Source organism: Equus caballus, chromosome 16 (assembly GCF_041296265.1).
Source record: "Equus caballus isolate H_3958 breed thoroughbred chromosome 16, TB-T2T, whole genome shotgun sequence".
In the NCBI taxonomy this organism is placed as follows: Eukaryota; Metazoa; Chordata; class Mammalia; order Perissodactyla; family Equidae; genus Equus; species Equus caballus.
The window spans coordinates 79772100-79789638 of record NC_091699.1 but is presented as its reverse complement, the minus strand read 5'-3'; the positions used below and the strand labels follow the sequence as shown (position 1 = coordinate 79789638).

Below are 17539 nucleotides of genomic sequence, written 5' to 3'. Positions count from 1 at the left end.
TAAGCCCACTGCCTTGTGCCATTTAAGATTCCACTTCCCAAGGTGAGAACTTCCAGATATTTCAGAAATCCTTGGGCTTATCTTCCTTGATTTTCCCTGTGTTGTCTTTTTCATCACTGCTTTGGTGACACTTCAGAAATTAACAGTTTTGGCTTAGAATCAGAGCGACTGATGTTAAAGTGTCACATTCCTCTCTGATAACTCCTGCCATCCCCGCTCTTTGTTTTTCCAGGTATGCCCTGACGCGAACTTTGCGCTTAGCAGATGGGCCGGATGAAGTCCACCTCTCAGCAATCGCAGCGATGGAGCTGCAGGACCAAGCCTTGAGGGCCAAGGTGTAGGGAGGGGAGCCGCCTCACCTTTAGACAGTCGTCACGGGCTCCAGCATTAGAATCTTCTTCTAGTTTTGCAGCAGCTTGAGCACAGGATTACTCACTTTGGGTAAAGATTTTGATCTTTTTTGATCATCTGTTTTGATGAGTGGGTTTTATAATTTCAAGGGTCACACAGGTTTAAGTTAAATAAGAAATTCCATAGCTGTTATCATTCAGTCTGATTCCTAAGTTTTTAGCATTTATGTTTTAAACACGCAACTTGTAAAGAGATAATGAGCTAAATTGGAGAACTAAAGCATAGGTAGAAAAATATTTTCACATTTTGATTCTCAGGAATTGTTCCATTTAGATAAGTATTCAAGGAATATTTAATCATTACTTCGTAAAAAATATAGTGGGATCTCCTTTTTAACACTGGTTTCAGCGATTGGTTTAACACTTTGTAGTAATGTTTGCACTAGAGAAAGGCGCATGACTGATTGGGTCATTTCAGAGTTCCTATCATCATAAGCCTCTTCATAATTCAACGGAAGCATTTATACATAAAATCTGAATGCAGCTTAAAGGTTTCTAGAAAACATGGCATATTATGAGGAAATAAGACTAGGAAAATTTTAAATTATTTATAATATGTTGATGAGAACAGTGAAGAGTTTAAGCTACGAGGAAGTGATTTTGTTTTGAGAAGAGATCAGAGACAGTCCGCTCTGAATGCCATCCTGTTAACAGTCTCAGCCGAAGCAACATCTGTGTGGCTCTTACATCACCGCTGTCCAGAACAGCAGCCTTTGGCTGCGTGGGACTCTTGAGCACTTGAACTGTAGCTAGTGCAACTGGGGAACTGAATTTTTATTTTTTAAAATTTTAATTAATTTAAATATCGATTCTCAACTCAGTTACTGGAAAACTTTTAAGTATGCTTGGAATAACTTGGGTATGTGAATTTACTTTTTCAAATGTAAATTTTATGAAATCTAAATACAGAGCAAGTATTTTGAATGAAAATTTAGCATCTGAATTAAAAGACAAAGTGTAAAATCACCAAATTTTGCAAAAATTTTAGTATGAAAAAAGTAAAATATCATAATAAATACTTTTTAAGTATTGATTACATGTTGAAATGATAAAATCTGGAAATATTGAATTAAATAAAATATATTATTAAAATTAATTTTGCCTATTTCTTATTACCTTTTTAGTGTGGATGCCATTGGGATAGTAACTGGTAAATTTTTAAATCTTCAAATGAAAGTATTTTTATTTCTAAGACCTTAAAACTGTTTTATTAGAAAGCATACACATCACATGAATTTACTGATGTCCAGAAATTATTTCAACTGTTATTTAAATGTCTTCTTGGAGTGGGGTGGGGTACAGGCATTGGACAAAGACCTGGGTTCTGATTCCTTGTGTGTAATGTGGCCTCTTAAACATTTGCCTTTGAGCCTGACCTCTCCGCACCTCATTTTTCTTTCTGTACCTGTTGAAGGTCTGTTGTGACAGTCACGGAAGCCATATAGAAGCACCTTGATATTTGTGACCACAATAAAGTACTTTATAGGGTATCCTTATTTAAAGTGGATAAATCTTATAACCCAAGCTATTTAACCTTATTACTAGTTTTAAAAGTTATGACTTAGAAGAAATCAGGATTGTTTCTGAGCAATTAGAATTAAAAGTTATGTCTGGCACTTATAATCTAGTGATATTGTTCTCCTCTGACTTTGAGGAAAACTGCCTAAATTGGTGGTTGACTTATTTCAATTATCCATTTTTATCTAAGCCTGTCATATACACAACCATCCCTAAGGAAGTCACTCCATGTGATCGCTATTCACCTTTCTCCCTTACCCTTAATTTATTCAGATAAAATGTTATAAAGAATACGAAGGGTTGTTTTGGGGCCAGCCTGATGGCTGAGTGGTTAAGTTCATGAACTCTGTTGCAGCAGCCCAGGGTTTCACCAGTTTGGATCCTGGGCACGGACCTAGCACCACTCGTCAGGCCATGCTGAGGCAGCATCCCACATGCCACAACTAGAAGGACCCACAACTAAAATATACAACTATGTACTGGGGGGCTTTGGGGAGAAGAAGGAGAAAAAAAAAAAGAATAGGAAAGGTTATTTTGAAAGGGAAAATTCCAGTCTCCAAAGGATAAAATAAGAAAATCAAGGGACCCTTTGCCTCAGTCACAATGAGTGAACGGACTGACTGTAAGCATGGGAGCCTCAGAGCCATTTCTAGGATCTCCTCAGGCTGTCACCAGGAGTCATTATGCAGCAGTCCCCCGGACAGTCGGCGAGGTTCAACATGCATTTGAAACCACGTGGTTTTAAAATGAAAAGTTGCACTTTACAATAACTACATGGCAGGAAGGCAGGAAGAAGGAGGCCTCACCAGTCAGCACTTTACCCATCAAGACCTGGCCAAGATGAAGACCTGGCCAAGATCTGCATGTGGTCGGCACAGGGAGGAGGGGCCTGTGACTGCCCCACAGGGAAGTTACCATGGGGCTCCACACAAAAGCACACAAGCGGTCCTGGAAGGCATGGCAGTGCCTGTCCAGGGAAGTAGCTAGTTAAAGATCTCTTTGGTAGCTGATGTTTCAAGCTTTGAGAACACACAACAGAAAGTTCGGCTGATCACAAGGAGCGGATTTCCTCATTAGCCTGTAGTTATTTACAAAGGCCTCCCCAAGTCCACACCACCCCAGCTCTTCCCACATCTGTGGTCTACTTACATGTCATAAGCATGCTCGTATTTTGTCCAAGAGAAGTAAAGTGGTGAAAAGCAGCGAAGTCCATAGATAGGTTGCATACAGCTTACAAAACCAACCAACCAACCATTTTTCTCATTCTTCTTGAATTAAGCTACAGCAGTTTCTGGTAAGTTCAGAAGGAAGGCACTACCCACCCAGGCTTCTGAAGTAATTTATATTAGTAAAAGTCTTAAATAAAGGTATTATAGAGTAAAATGTCTGCTATGAACGGATGCCCTGTTTCAGTCAAGCCAGGTAGCCTGGGCCAGGCTTCTGTCACTGACACTTGATCCATCCCCAAGGAGAAGGGGTGCAGGGGTCCCATCAGTGGGCCTCCTGTTAGCACTTCAGGCCAGTGTTTGTCTGTTGCATGTATTTCTCCATCACTTTTTTTGCCTGAATTACTGTGGTAGTCTCCCAAATGGACTTCTAGTCTGTTGTCACAGCAGTCAGCATGACCTTCTCAAAATGCTGCGGTGGCTTTCCATCTCACTTAGAGTAAAATCCGAAGTCCTTGCCTTGGCCGACAAGGTTCCACCTGAGCTTGTCCCATGACACCTCTCTGAGCTCATTCTCCTGGCTCCCACCCCCATCATGGTCTCCTGGCTGCTATTCCAACATACAGCCACAGCCAGGCCTCGGAGTCTCAGTTCTCACTGTTTTCTCTTCCTGAAAAGATCTATCCTGAGATTTCCAGATGCCTGATCAAAAGTAACCTTATCAAAGGATCCTTTCTTGACCACTGGTTCTAAACTAGCACCACATGCTCCGCCGTGCATCACCTCTTTATCTGCTGTTCTTTTCTCACAGCACTTACCACTTGACATATTTTCTATGTATTTATTTATGGTCTTCTCAGTAGAATCTAAGCCCCACTTTCCCCCTCCTATGCTTATTTCACTTTTTTCTGTACTGAGGGTCTCCTCAGTCCCTGGAACCATGCCTGACCTCCAGTAGGCACTCAAAAAAAGAAAGAGAGAGTGAATGTGTGAATAAATGAATGTGCATGGATGCTTTCCTGATCCCCAATTTGCAGTCAATGAGAGGGCAAAGCATTTATTTATAGGTCTGCAGACAGAACAGAGCAGAATCCTGAGCGAACACAGAGGTGTTCATTGTGTTCAGAATCCCATGAACACAGAGGTGGGACAACAGATCCAGAATGGGTTACAGGTAGCTGGAGAAAAATGGGCTGAGAAAGGACCTCGGTGCCCCAGCAGTGGGGGGCGCACAGCAGTGTGGGCAAATCAGTTGATGAAATAGATGTGTAATGAGTATTTAACTACCTAGGGGAATGCACATTTACTGTTTAAAATTTTCCTGCTGTCTAAACCAATCTCTTCAGCCAGGGTGCTGTGATCAGCTCTAGGTACAGAGGGAAGTCAGGATACCTAAGAAAAACAAAGCCACTTTTGGTGATTGTTAGAATTTCCCAATTTTCCAGATAAACAGGACTCTGGGAAGTGTCTTCACTTAATTCAGGGCAAAGAGCATTTAGAATTTATGATCCTGCCACAATATTTTTATTTCTCTTTTTTGTCAGTATCTCTTTCTCATTGTGGTGATTGTGTGTTTATCTTGAAGAATGTCCACACACATTCTGGTGCAGGAGTGTGGGGTAGTGATAAACTCTGAAAAAGGGCTTTTCTCTGCCTTGTCTTCACCCAAAACTGTGTGAACAAAGCGTGACTGTCCTGGGGCAGCGCCTCTCAGTCCACCCCGAGTGAGCACTGGTCAGATGGGGACGGCCGTGTGGCCGGTCTCCTTCGCCTGCGGGGTTGGTGACGAACACACCTGGAGAAGAGTCGAGTTTCACTGTGTGAAAAAAGGGTGAGAGTGGAGGTCGCAGATGCCGCCTCTCCCCGCCCTGTCCCTCTCTGACTTCAGTTTCTACTGTTCTTTTTCCGTCCTTTCTCCACACCAGCCATCTGGCCTTCTGCTATTCCACCAATACTCCAGACTTTTTAAAAATTAGAACAATATTTACTGTTTCCTGTTAAAATAGAGCAATCTTATGAGAAAAGCATGTGTAAAAAGGGCCTTCCTGGGTTTTCTCACTTATGCTAGCAGGCTGGGACTGTCGATTCAAAATCTTCCTCACTGTGGAGAAGGGAAAGCTCTCCACCTATTCCTGGGAAATTGGGCTACTTTGGTTTTACTTTTGATTACCTGCATGCATTAAAAAAAAATCGAAACCCAACGATTAACAAGCTATCTGTCCCTAGGCATGTATGCCCAGTCTACTTGGACAGACAGACAGACATGGGCCTCAAGTCCACATCTCCATGTGCAGGCCTAGAGTAGAGGTCCCTGGAAATCAGGTGGGTGTTCCCGGCTAGGCATTGAAAAAGACCCCAGCTCCTGGTCAGCTGGTTGGAAACGTGCACAGCGCCTCCAGTGAGAGGCTGAGTCCCTCTTTAGCAAGGAGTATTTTAGGTGTAGTAGGGCAGCCCATTGGCCACAGGTGGTATCTGGTATGGAAGCTACTTACTCCATCTCAAAATCCTCTTGACATTCCTTAAACTGACAAGGAAGGATGAATTCAAGTTTCAAAATGGCACACCAAGTTATACCAGGTAGAGGATGTCCGTAAGGCAACAGCCTCACCAAGTCCATGCAGAGCTCTGACCCCACCATTCCCCACCCCTCCCCCTTCAGAACCACATGGTTCTGCCCACTCCTCCTCTTTGGTGGCCGCTTCCAGCATCCAGAAGCCTTGAGCAGGCTCAGGAGGTGGCCCAATTAAGGAACTTCATGGCAACTTCAAGGCCAAGGTCCTACCTCAGGGTTTTAGCACTTGTTTTTCTGTTTGCCTAGAAAGCTCTCCCTCGACCCTATATTCTTCAGGCTTGCTCCTTTCCTGCAAATGTAACATTCTAGGTGTTCCTTCTGTGATCACCTCATCTAAATTTCTATGCCCTTCCAACACACACAGAGACACAGCACATACACACATTCCTTACCCCCTTCCCTGGTTTGGTTTTTTTCCTTAGAATTTGCACCATGTAACGTACTATATAGCTTTCTTTTTTATTTGGCTTATTATCCCCACTTCCCCCACTAAAAAGTACGCTTTAGCAGAGAGGGGTTTTTGTCTGTTTTGCTCACGGCTACATCCTTAGTATCTAGGACAATGCCTGGAACGTGCGAAATAGGTCCTCAGTAAATATTTGTTGAATGCGTGAATGGAATTCCTTCAGCTGCAGGAGCACAGGGATCCCAGAAAGTTTGCTAAACCTCTGCATCACCGTACCGTAGGCTCTTGTTTACTCATTGGGCATGCAGACACTTAAAAGAAGACCTGAAGCCATTTTTCACAACCCTGGATGAGCGTTTGAATCCCCTGAGGAGCTTGATATCGACTCAGCCGCCCCAGCCCCAGCCCAGGTGATCATGACTTCAGTGGTGACGTGATGCTCCAGGCACTCTGGTGAAATGAGGGTCAAGGGTTGAGACCTACCTCTTGACAAATCCTGATCAAGTCTGTTAGGGTGTTTGGCTGCAAATGCCAGAGACTGGCTAATGTGAGCAGAAGGGAATTTGTCAGGTGAGTGTGGCAGAGGAAGACTTAGGCAGTCTGGAGGATCTCGCCAAGACACAGGGAGCAAGAGCGACCCTGGCAGCAGCTTCCGTCCCTTGGACCTGCCCACCTGTTCTCTGGCCTTACCTTGCTTGCTCAGGCTCTCAGGAGTGTTCGGTTGGCCAAGCTCAAGTGACAGGTCTGCCCCGGCCTGGCCTGGAACAGGAAGAGGGGAGAGAAATATAATGCAAGCCATATGTGTGATTTTAAATTTTCCAGTGCCATATTAAGAAAAGTAAAAAGAAACGTGAAATTAATTTTAACAATATATTTTATTTAACCAATATATATACAAATATTATCATTTCACTATGTAATAAATATAAAAAATTATCAATAAGGTATTGTACACTTTTTCCCAAAAAATCCAGAGTATATTTTATATTTACGACACATTTCAATTTGGAGGCTAACTTTTCAATGGAAATACTTGAACTGTAAAAAGTTGACTGTATGTAGATTTCATAAAATTTACAGTTGAAAAAGTAGATTCACATACTCAAATTGTTCCAAACATACTTAAAACTTTTCAAAAACTGAACTGAGCATCAGTTTGTTAATTTAAATAAGTTAATTAAAATTCCACTTCCTCAGATACATTCAAGTGCTCAGTAGTCACATGTGGCCAGTGGCTACTGTATTGGACAGCACAACTCTGTCCCTTTAGCTTCCACAGTTTGAGAGGTCACCAGTTTACCTTCCCACCAAAATCACACTCAGTGTGGGAAAGGACTTGGAGCATTATTAGAAATGGAGAATGGATGCTGAGCAGCCAAGAACAATTGTCTACTACAGTAACTAAGGGAAGACAGTGATTTTTATCTTCTGTGTTTTTGCCTGGTGAAGGAAAAAAGTTAAGTCCAGTGTATTGCCTATATTTAAGAAAAAATAAACAAAAGAACTCAACATGACAAGGCATTTCTAAGCATCTGTAGTTTGCCAAGGATCCTGTGGTATAACCATTCCTAAAGATCATCTGAGGGAAAACTGGTATTTGTTCAGCATGGTTAGAGTTTCCGAATGGAAACAAAAGATTGGCTTTACTACACAGGAATAGAAGAGTGTAAACTCAGTCTCTTAAGGTTACACAGTTGATTTATGAGCCAGACTCCTCCCAGCTTGCTGGGAATTAATAATGATCTTGTGGGAAATGGAGACAATATTTTTTTATAAAACTCAAAACTGTGATCTTCAATTATTCTCTCCCAACTCATCCTCTGCAGAATTGTTTATAATAAGATTTTTGGCTTCAAGGGAAATGGTCCCCAATGGCTTACTTGCTGCATTTCATTCAGTTTAGTCCATCATAACGCTCATCTCTGTCTCCAAGATACTAAATGAACTTTCTACTGTTAAGGGACTAAGCCATGAATAAGGCTGGAGGGATGGCCCTCTCGTCAGATGTACATGTTTTGTGCCTAGACACTTCCCTTCTCCAGAACGCTGAGGAACAAATGAGCTTCCTTTCCCAGCCTGCTCTCACGGGTGATTGTGGCTGTCGGTTCTCAGGCCAGATCAACACAGGCCTATTGACTTTGGCAGGCTACCCTCCTCCATTGGTTAAGTTAGATTTAAATTCTAAATCCAGTTGAAACCTTTCTGGAAGAAGTCTCTTTCCAACACAGATCAATGGAACAGAATCGTGAGCCCAGAAATAAACCCACACATCTATGGACAGTTAATTTTTGACAAGGGAGTCAAGAACATACAATGGAAAAAGGAAAGTCTCCTCAATAAATGGTGTTGGGAAAACTGGACAGCCACATGCAAAGGAATGAAAGTAGACCATTATCTTACACCATGCACAAAAATTAACTGAAAATAGATTAAAGACTTGAATGTAAGACCTGAAACCATGAAACTTCTAGAAGAAAGCATAGGCAGTATGTTCTTCAACATCGGTCTTAGCAGCATATTTTCAAGTACCATGTCTGACCAGGCAAGGGAAACAATAGAAAAAACAAACAAATGGGACTACACCAAACTAAAAAGCTTCTGCACAGCAAAGGAAACCATCAACAAAATGAAAAGACAACCTAACAATTGGGAGAAGATATTTGCAAACCACATATCAGATAAGGGGTTAATATCCAAAATATATAAAGAATTCATACATCTCAACAACAAAAAAACTAGAGGGAAGATCCAAGATGGCGCCGTGAGTAGTCCTCTTTGTCTCTCGCCCTTCGAGTCTACAATTATTTGGACACTTATCACTTGACAAAGGATATCCAGACAGCATCTCAGGACGTCTGAGACACCCACGCGACTATACATCGGAAGGCGGATGGACTTTCCTCCGGGAGGATGTGGAAATAGGTGAAAACTCTCTGACCCCGACGGGCAGCCTAGTACCCACAAGCGGCTTTCTTCCAACGGACGCCCCCCAGAGGATCCACACACATCTAGGGCAGGAGCGAGAACACAACAGAGGAGCGACGGTGGAAACAGGTGACCAGAACCCTACCTAAACCCCTTGCAATTACTCCTAAACGCAGAGGGAAACTTTGGAGTTGCACACCTGAGCCCGCGGGGAGAGTCTCTCCCCGCCATTGGCGGGGAGACCCAGCCTGGTGCTCGGGGCGCCCGGAGGGTCCCAGAGAGAGTCACGGAGGGTACGGAGGTCTCCCAGCTGCCGTTCCCCGCCCCGTGGGACTAGGGATTGCCGGAGATCTCGGAGAGGACTGGGGCTGGGGGAACTTTCAAAGGCCGGTCCTGCGACCCGGAGGGGAAGCGCCAGAGTTCCGCCAGGCAGCAGACAAAACTCTCTGTCTGCCATTAGCAGAGGGGCCACGCCCAGCATTCAGGGCTCCTGGGAGAGGCCCGGAGAGAAGCCCAGAGGGCGGGGCGACCCCCAGCTGCTGTTGCCCGCCCCGTGGGACTAGGGATTGCCGGAGATCTCGGAGAGGACCGGGGCTGGGGGAACTTTCAAAGGCCGGTTCTGCGACCCGGAGGGGAAGCGCTGGAGCTCCACCCGGGCAGCAGACAAAACTCTCTGTGTGCCGTTAGCAGAGGGGCCACGCCAAGCATTCACGGCTCCGGGAGAGGCCCGGAGAGAAGCCCAGAGGGCGGGGCGACCCCCAGCTGCTGTTGCCCGCCCCGTGAGACTAGGGATTGCCGGAGATCTCGGAGAGGACTGGGGCTGGAGAGAGTTCCAGAGACCCAGCTTAGTAGCCTAGGGGGAAACCCTACAGGCTCACAGCAGCCTTAGGGAAAGCCTCTGCACAGCACCAGTAGAAGGCACCCAGCCGCCAGCCACAAGGCTGGAAGACCCCAGGGCAAAAGCAGCATAGCTAGGTGTACTAACCACAGACTGTAGAAGATGCCAATAGCTCTCCTGCGACCCATAGAGGACAAGTGAGATTCGGTGGGTGCCGACAGCAACGGAGCGACAAATATAAGTGATCCCACCCCTGGCCGCTGGAAAAGCCCATAACACCGTTGCAGACCCCAAGGAGAGAGCACATCTAGGTGGGCTGCAACAGTAGGCACCTGCAGCCTGAAGCCCCCCTGTGACGGCCCCCACGGCAGAGGAGGGAATCCAAAGGGCCACTGTGGCTACGAAGAGGGGCCTAGGCCCAGTTAGCAACTACGGACAGGGTTCCTGGTTGGTGAAGTATAAACAGCTGCTCCCCCCACCGCAGCAGCTGAAACAAGTGAAAGGAGCAACTAAACTCTATCTCCATGCGGAGGCACAAATCAACAACATCAAGCAATATGAAAAAATACATTAAATCTCCAGAACAGAAAGAAAGTAACAAATACACAGAAAACAATCCCAAAGAAAATGAGATATATAACCTAAATGATGATGACTTCAAAACAGCCATCATTAAGATTCTCAATGAGTTAAGAGAGAATTCTGACCGACAACTCAACGAGTTCAGGAGCTATGTCACAAAAGAGTTTGATACGATAAAGAAGAACCAAACAGAAATATTGGAAATGAAGAACACAATAGAGGAGATTAAGAAAAATCTAGATGCTCTGAACAGTAGGGCCGATAATATGGAGGAAAGAATTAGCAATTTGGAAGATGGCAATATAGAATTGTTGCAGGCAGAGGAGGAGAGAGAAGAAAGACTTAAAAGAAATGAAGAAACTCTCCGAGAATTATCAGACACAATTAGGAGATGCAACGTAAGGATTATAGGTATACCAGAGGGAGAAGAGAAGGAGAAAGGGGCAGAAAACCTATTCAAAGAAATAATGGCTGAGAACTTCCCAAATCTGGTGAGGGAGATGGATCTTCAGGTGACAGAAGCCAATAGATCTCCAAACTTTATCAATGCAAGAAGACCAACTCCACGGCATATAGTAGTGAAGCTAGCAAAAGTCAACGACAAGGAGAAAATATTAAGGACAGCCAGGCAAAAGAAACTAACCTACAAAGGAACCCCCATCAGGCTATCAGCAGATTTCTCAGCAGAAACTTTACAGGCTAGAAGAGAGTGGAATGATATATTCAAAAATCTGAAGGACAAAAATCTACAGCCGAGAATTCTCTACCCAGCGAAAATATCCTTCAAATACGATGGAGAAATAAAAACTTTCCCAGATAAACAAAAATTAAGGGAGTTCATTGCCACAAAACCTCCTCTTCAGGAAATCCTCAGGAAAACCCTCATTCCTGAAAAATCCAAAACAGGAAAGGGGCTACAAAACCAAGAGCAGAGGAGATAAGTAGAAGGACAACAACAGAGAGTAGCAGCTCTACATCAGAACAGATTAAACCATGGGACGAGAAACAAAGGAAACTGAAGAAAACCGGAAAACAAGACACAAAATGGTAGTGGTAGGCCCCCACGTCTCAATAATCACTCTAAATGTAAATGGATTGAACTCCCCAATCAAAAGACACAGAGTGGCAGGATGGATCAAAGAACAAGATCCAACAATATGCTGCCTCCAGGAAACACACCTCAGCCCCAAAGACAAACACAGACTCAGAGTGAAGGGATGGAGAACAATACTCCAAGCTAATAATGAACAAAAGAAAGCAGGTGTCACTATACTAATATCAGACAAGGTAGATTTCAAAGCAAAACAGATAAAGAAAGATAAAGAGGGACAGTATATAATGATAAAAGGGACTCTCCACCAAGAAGACATAACACTTATAAATATATACGCACCCAACACAGGAGCACCAAAATTTGTAAAGCAACTCTTAATAGAACTAAAAGAAGACATCAACAACAATACAATAATAGTAGGGGACCTCAACACACCATTAATACCAATGGACAGAACATCCAGACAGAAAATCAACAAGGAAATAATAGAATTAAATGAAAAATTAGACCAGATGGACTTAATAGATATATATAGAACACTTCATCCAAAAACAGCAGGTTACACATTCTTCTCAAGTGCACATGGAACATTCTCAAGGATTGACCATATTTTGGGAACCAAAGCAAACATCAATAAATACAAGAGAGTTGAAATAATATCAAGCATCTTTTCTGATCATAACGCTATTAAACTAGAAATCAACTACAAGAAAAAAGCAGAGAAAGGTGCAAAAATGTGGAGACTAAACAACACGCTTCTCAACAAACAATGGATCATTGAAGAAATTAAAGAAGAAATCAAATATTATCTGGAGACAAATGAAAATGAGAACACGACATACCAAATCATTTGGGATGCAGCAAAAGCAGTCCTAAGAGGGAAATTCATCGCAATACAGGCTCACCTCACTAAACAAGAAAAAGCTCACGTAAGCAACCTCAAACGACACCTAACAGAACTAGAAAAAGAAGAACAAACAAGGCCCAGAGTCAGTAGAAGGAGGGAAATAATAAAAATAAGAGCAGAAATAAACGATATTGAAACAAAAAAGACAATAGAAAGGATCAATGAAACAAAGAGTTGGTTCTTCGAAAGAATTAACAAAATTGACAAACCCCTAGCCAGACTCACCAAGAAAAGAAGAGAGAAATCGCAAATTAATAAAATCAGGAATGACAGAGGAGAAATCACAACAGATACCAATGAAATACAAGAGATCATAAGAGAATACTATGAAAAACTATATGCCAACAAATTGAACAACCTGGAAGAAATGGACAAATTCCTAGACTCCTACAATCTCCCCAAACTGAATCAGGAAGAAATGGAGAATCTGAATAGACCAATCACAAGTAAGGAAATAGAAACGGTAATCAAAAACCTCCCCAAAAACAAGAGTCCAGGACCAGACGGCTTCTCTGGAGAATTCTACCAAACATTCAAAGAAGACTTAATACCTATTCTCCTCAAACTGTTCCAGAAAATTGAGAAAGATGGAGAACTCCCTAACACATTCTATGAAGCCAACATCACTCTGATCCCCAAACCTGACAAGGACAACACAAAGAAGGAGAACTACAGGCCGATATCACTGATGAACATAGATGCAAAAATCCTCAACAAAATTTTGGCAAACCGATTACAGCAATACATCAAAAAGATTATACACCATGATCAAGTGGGATTTATACCAGGGACACAGGGATGGTTCAACATCCGCAAGTCAATCAACGTGATACACTACATCAACAAAATGAAAAACAAAAACCACATGATCATCTCAATAGATGCAGAGAAAGCATTCGACAAGATCCAACACCCATTTATGATAAAAACCCTCAGTAAAATGGGTATAGAAGGAAAGTACCTCAACATAATAAAGGCCATGTATGACAGACCCACAGCCAACATCATACTCAATGGACAAAAGCTGAAAGCCATCCCTCTGAGGACAGGAACAAGACAAGGGTGCCCACTTTCACCACTCCTATTCAACATAGTACTGGAGGTGCTGGCCAGAGCAATTCGGCAGGAAAAAGAAATAAAAGGAATCCAAATAGGTAACGAAGAAGTAAAACTCTCATTGTTTGCAGACGACATGATCTTATACATAGAAAACCCCAAAGAATCCACAGAAAAACTATTAGAAATAATCAACAACTACAGCAAAGTAGCAGGGTATAAAATTAACGTGCATAAATCAGTAGCATTTCTATACACTAACAATAAACTAACAGAAAAAGAACTCAAGAACTCTATCCCATTCACAATCGCAACGAAAAGAATAAAATACCTTGGGATAAACTTAACCAAGGAAGTGAAGGATCTATACAATGAAAACTACAAGACTTTCTTGAAAGAAATAGGCGATGACATAAAGAGATGGAAAAACATTCCTTGCACATGGATTGGAAGAATAAACATAGTTAAAATGTCCATACTACCTAAAGCAATATACAGATTCAATGCTATCCCAATCAGAATCCCAAGAACATTCTTCACAGAAATTGAACAAACAATCCTAAAATTCATATGGGGGAACAAAAGGCTGCGAATTGCTAAAGCAATCCTGAGCAAGAAAAACAAAGCCGGCGGAATCACAATCGCCGATTTCAAAACATACTACAAAGCTACAGTGATCAAAACAGCATGGTACTGGTACAAAAACAGGTCCACAGATCAATGGAACAGAATTGAAAGCCCAGAGATAAAACCACACATCTATGGACAGCTAATCTTTGACAAAGGAGCAGAGGGCCTACAATGGAGAAAAGAAAGTCTCTTCAACAAATGGTGCTGGGAAAACTGGACAGCCACATGCAAAAGATTGAAAATTGACCATTCTTTTTCACCACACACCAAAATAAACTCAAAATGGATCAAAGACCTAAAGATTAGGCCTGAGACAATAAGTCTTTTGGAAGAGAATATAGGCAGTACACTCTTTGACATCAGTTTCAAAAGAATCTTTTCAGACACTGTAACTCCTCAGTTGAGGGAAACAATAGAAAGAATAAACAAATGGGACTTCATCAGACTAAAGAGCTTCTTCAAGGCAAGGGAAAACAGGATTGAAACAAAAAAACAGCTCACTAATTGGGAAAAAATATTTACAAGCCACTTATCCGACAAAGGGTTAATCTCCATAATATACAAAGAACTCACACTGCTTAACAACAAAAAAACAAACAACCCGATCAAAAAATGGGCAGAGGACATGAACAGACATTTCTCAAAAGAAGATATGAATATGGCCAATAGACACATGAAAAGATGTTCATCATCGCTAATCATCAGGGAAATGCAAATCAAAACTACACTAAGATATCACCTTACCCCCGTTAGATTGGCAAAAACATCCAAAACCAAGAACGACAAATGTTGGAGAGGTTGTGGAGAAAGAGGAACCCTCATACACTGTTGGTGGGAATGCAAACTGGTACAGCCACTATGGAAAACAGTATGGAGATTTCTCAAAAAGTTAAAAATAGAAATACCCTATGACCCAGCCATCCCATTACTGGGTATCTATCGTAAGAACCTGAAATGAGAAATCCCAAGAGTCCCTTGCACCCCTATGTTCATCGCAGCATTATTTACAATAGCCAAGACGTGGAACCAGCCTACATGCCCAGAAACTGATGATTGGATAAAGAAGATGTGGTATATATACACAATGGAATACTACTCAGCCATAAAAAAAGACGAAATTGGCCCATTCGCAACAACGTGGATGGACCTCGAGGGTATTATGTTAAGCGAAATAAGTCAGTCAGAGAAAGACGAACTCTATATGACTCCACTCATAGGTGGAAATTAGTATATTGAGAAGGAGATCTGATCGGTGGTTACCAGGGAAAAGGGGGGGTGGGGGGAGGGTACGGAGGGGGAAGTGGTGTACCCACAACATGACTAACAAAAATGTACAACTGAAATCTCACAAGGTTGTAATCTATCATAACATTAATAAAACAACAACAACAACAACAACAACAACAACAACAAAACTAACAAACCAATTAAAAAATGGCCAAAAGATATGAACAGGCATTTCCCCAAAGAAAATATACAGATGGCCAACAGGCACATTAAAAGATGTTCTCCATCACTAATTATTAGGGAAATGCACATCAAAACTACAATGAGATATCACCTCACTCCTGTCAGAATGGCTATAATTAACAAGACAAGAAATAACAAGTGTTGGAGAGGATGTGGACAGAAGGGAACTCTCATACACTGCTGATGGGAGTGCAAACTGGTGTGGTCACTATGGAAAACAGTATGGAGATTCCTCAAAAAATTAAGAATAGAACTACCATATGATCCAGCTATTCCACTGCTGGGTATTTATCCAAAGAACATGAAAATACAAATGTGTAAAGATACATGCACGCCTAGTTCATTGTGGCACTATTCACAACAGCCAAGACCTGGAAACAATCTAGATGCCCATTAAGGGACAAATGGATAAAGAAGATGTGGTATATATCCACAATGGAATACTCCTCAGCCATAAAACAGGGTGAAATCTTGCCATTTTTGACAATATGGATGGATCTTGAGGGTATTATGCTAAGCAAAAAAAGTCAGAGGAAGAAAGTCAAATACCATATGATCTCACTCATAAATAGAAGATAAAAACAACAACAAACACGTGGAGACAGAGATTGGATTGGTGGTTACCAGAGGGGAAGGAGGGAGGGAGGAGGGCAAAAGGGGTGAGTAGGCACATGTGTGTGGTGATGGATTGTAACTAGTCCTAGGGTGGTGAACATGATGTAATCTACACAGAGTTCAAAATATAATGATGTACACCTGAAATTTATATAATGTTATAAACCAATGTTACTGAAATAAAAATAAATTAATTAATTTAAAAAAAGTCTCCTTCCAACCTTTCAAGACAGCTGGACTAAATCCCAAAGGAGTAAATAATTTGACATGCACACCCCATAATATGTTGTGATCCTCACACACTAAATTAATGATTTTTTTTGTTCTACTTTTAACCTTTCTTTTGCTGGCAAAGGTTGGAGACAAAAATCCTCCAGAAGAAAAGAGGGGCAGAAACAGAAACTCGCAGAAGCTTTAACACTTTGCTAGAAGTGGAGCACAAATGCTGAGGGACTTAAAACTTTTCCTTCTTATTCAGTGTTAGCTTTGCTGCCTCATGATTCTTTAAAGTGTATTAAATCAAAAGGATTTATTTCTTTTTTTTTTTTAAAGATTTTATTTTTTCCTTTTTCTCCCCAAAGCCCCCCAGTACATAGTTGTATATTCTTCGTTGTGGGTCCTTCTAGTTGTGGCATGTGGGACGCTGCCTCAGCGTGCTTTGATGAGCAGTGCCATGTCCGCGCCCAGGATTCGAACCCACGAAACACTGGGCCGCTTGCAGCGGAGCGCGTGAACTTAACCACTCGGCCACAGGACCAGCCCCAGGATTTCTTATTTCTATCTAGCAGAAGCAGCTCAACACTGACCAACATGAACTGAAAGAACACCAGAGTAATTCTAGAGCCGAGATGGACGACACCCACACTCCTGGGCGACCCACCCCGTCCTCACTGAGTGCCCACAAAGGACATGCACTTGAGAACAGGCCCCAGTTGTCCTTGCCCTCAGGAGGTATTTTATCCAGAGGACAACTCACTTAACCTAAGAACCCCACCCATCTGTACTAGATAGGCCGGATGTTCGTCAACCATACAACCTTGAGAAAATAAACCAGTACTTACATAGAAAACAAAGGAAAATATTTTCAAAGTTTCTCTTTTAAGATCCCATATGCACTGTGGAAGCTGTGCAAGATGAGTCTGAAGCAACATCAACTGAAGAACCTAGAAGCAGGAAGCAAAATAAGAGATAATTGGTGGGATTTCCCCTGATTTGGGAACTCCAGTCCTAGCCCCAAACCTCAGTGGGTCAGATTCTGAGAGGCTGGCATTGTTGAAAACACCCAGAAGTCAGAGGAGACTGGCCTGGAGCAGAAATTTGTAACTTTGGAAACTAGCCCACGTGGCGCTGATTCAGAACACAGCCCATGGCTTTATTAATGTCAACTGGC

The 17539-nt window shown here is 42.3% G+C and overlaps 2 protein-coding genes across 3 annotated transcripts in view; one reads left to right on the top strand and one right to left on the bottom strand.

Annotated features, from left to right (window-relative positions):
* The window catches only part of ACAD11 (acyl-CoA dehydrogenase family member 11), an 84312-nt gene extending 82809 nt beyond the window's left edge, over window positions 1-1503 (top strand). For both annotated transcript variants that reach the window (XM_014731869.3, XM_003363160.5), the window contains exon 20: window positions 233-1503. In XM_014731869.3, coding sequence (XP_014587355.2) covers window positions 233-341 — 109 coding nt within the window. In that variant the 3' untranslated portion in view covers window positions 342-1503. The remainder of the gene's footprint in view (window positions 1-232) is intronic.
* Window positions 1-17444, bottom strand: part of ACKR4 (atypical chemokine receptor 4) — a 92918-nt gene extending 75474 nt beyond the window's left edge. The window contains exons 1-2 of the mRNA XM_023620941.2: window positions 17211-17444; window positions 6763-6831 (exon numbers count right to left, since the gene is read on the bottom strand). The gene's annotated coding sequence lies outside the window, so the exon portion shown is untranslated. The remainder of the gene's footprint in view (window positions 1-6762; window positions 6832-17210) is intronic.
* Window positions 17445-17539: the final 95 nt, after the last annotated feature.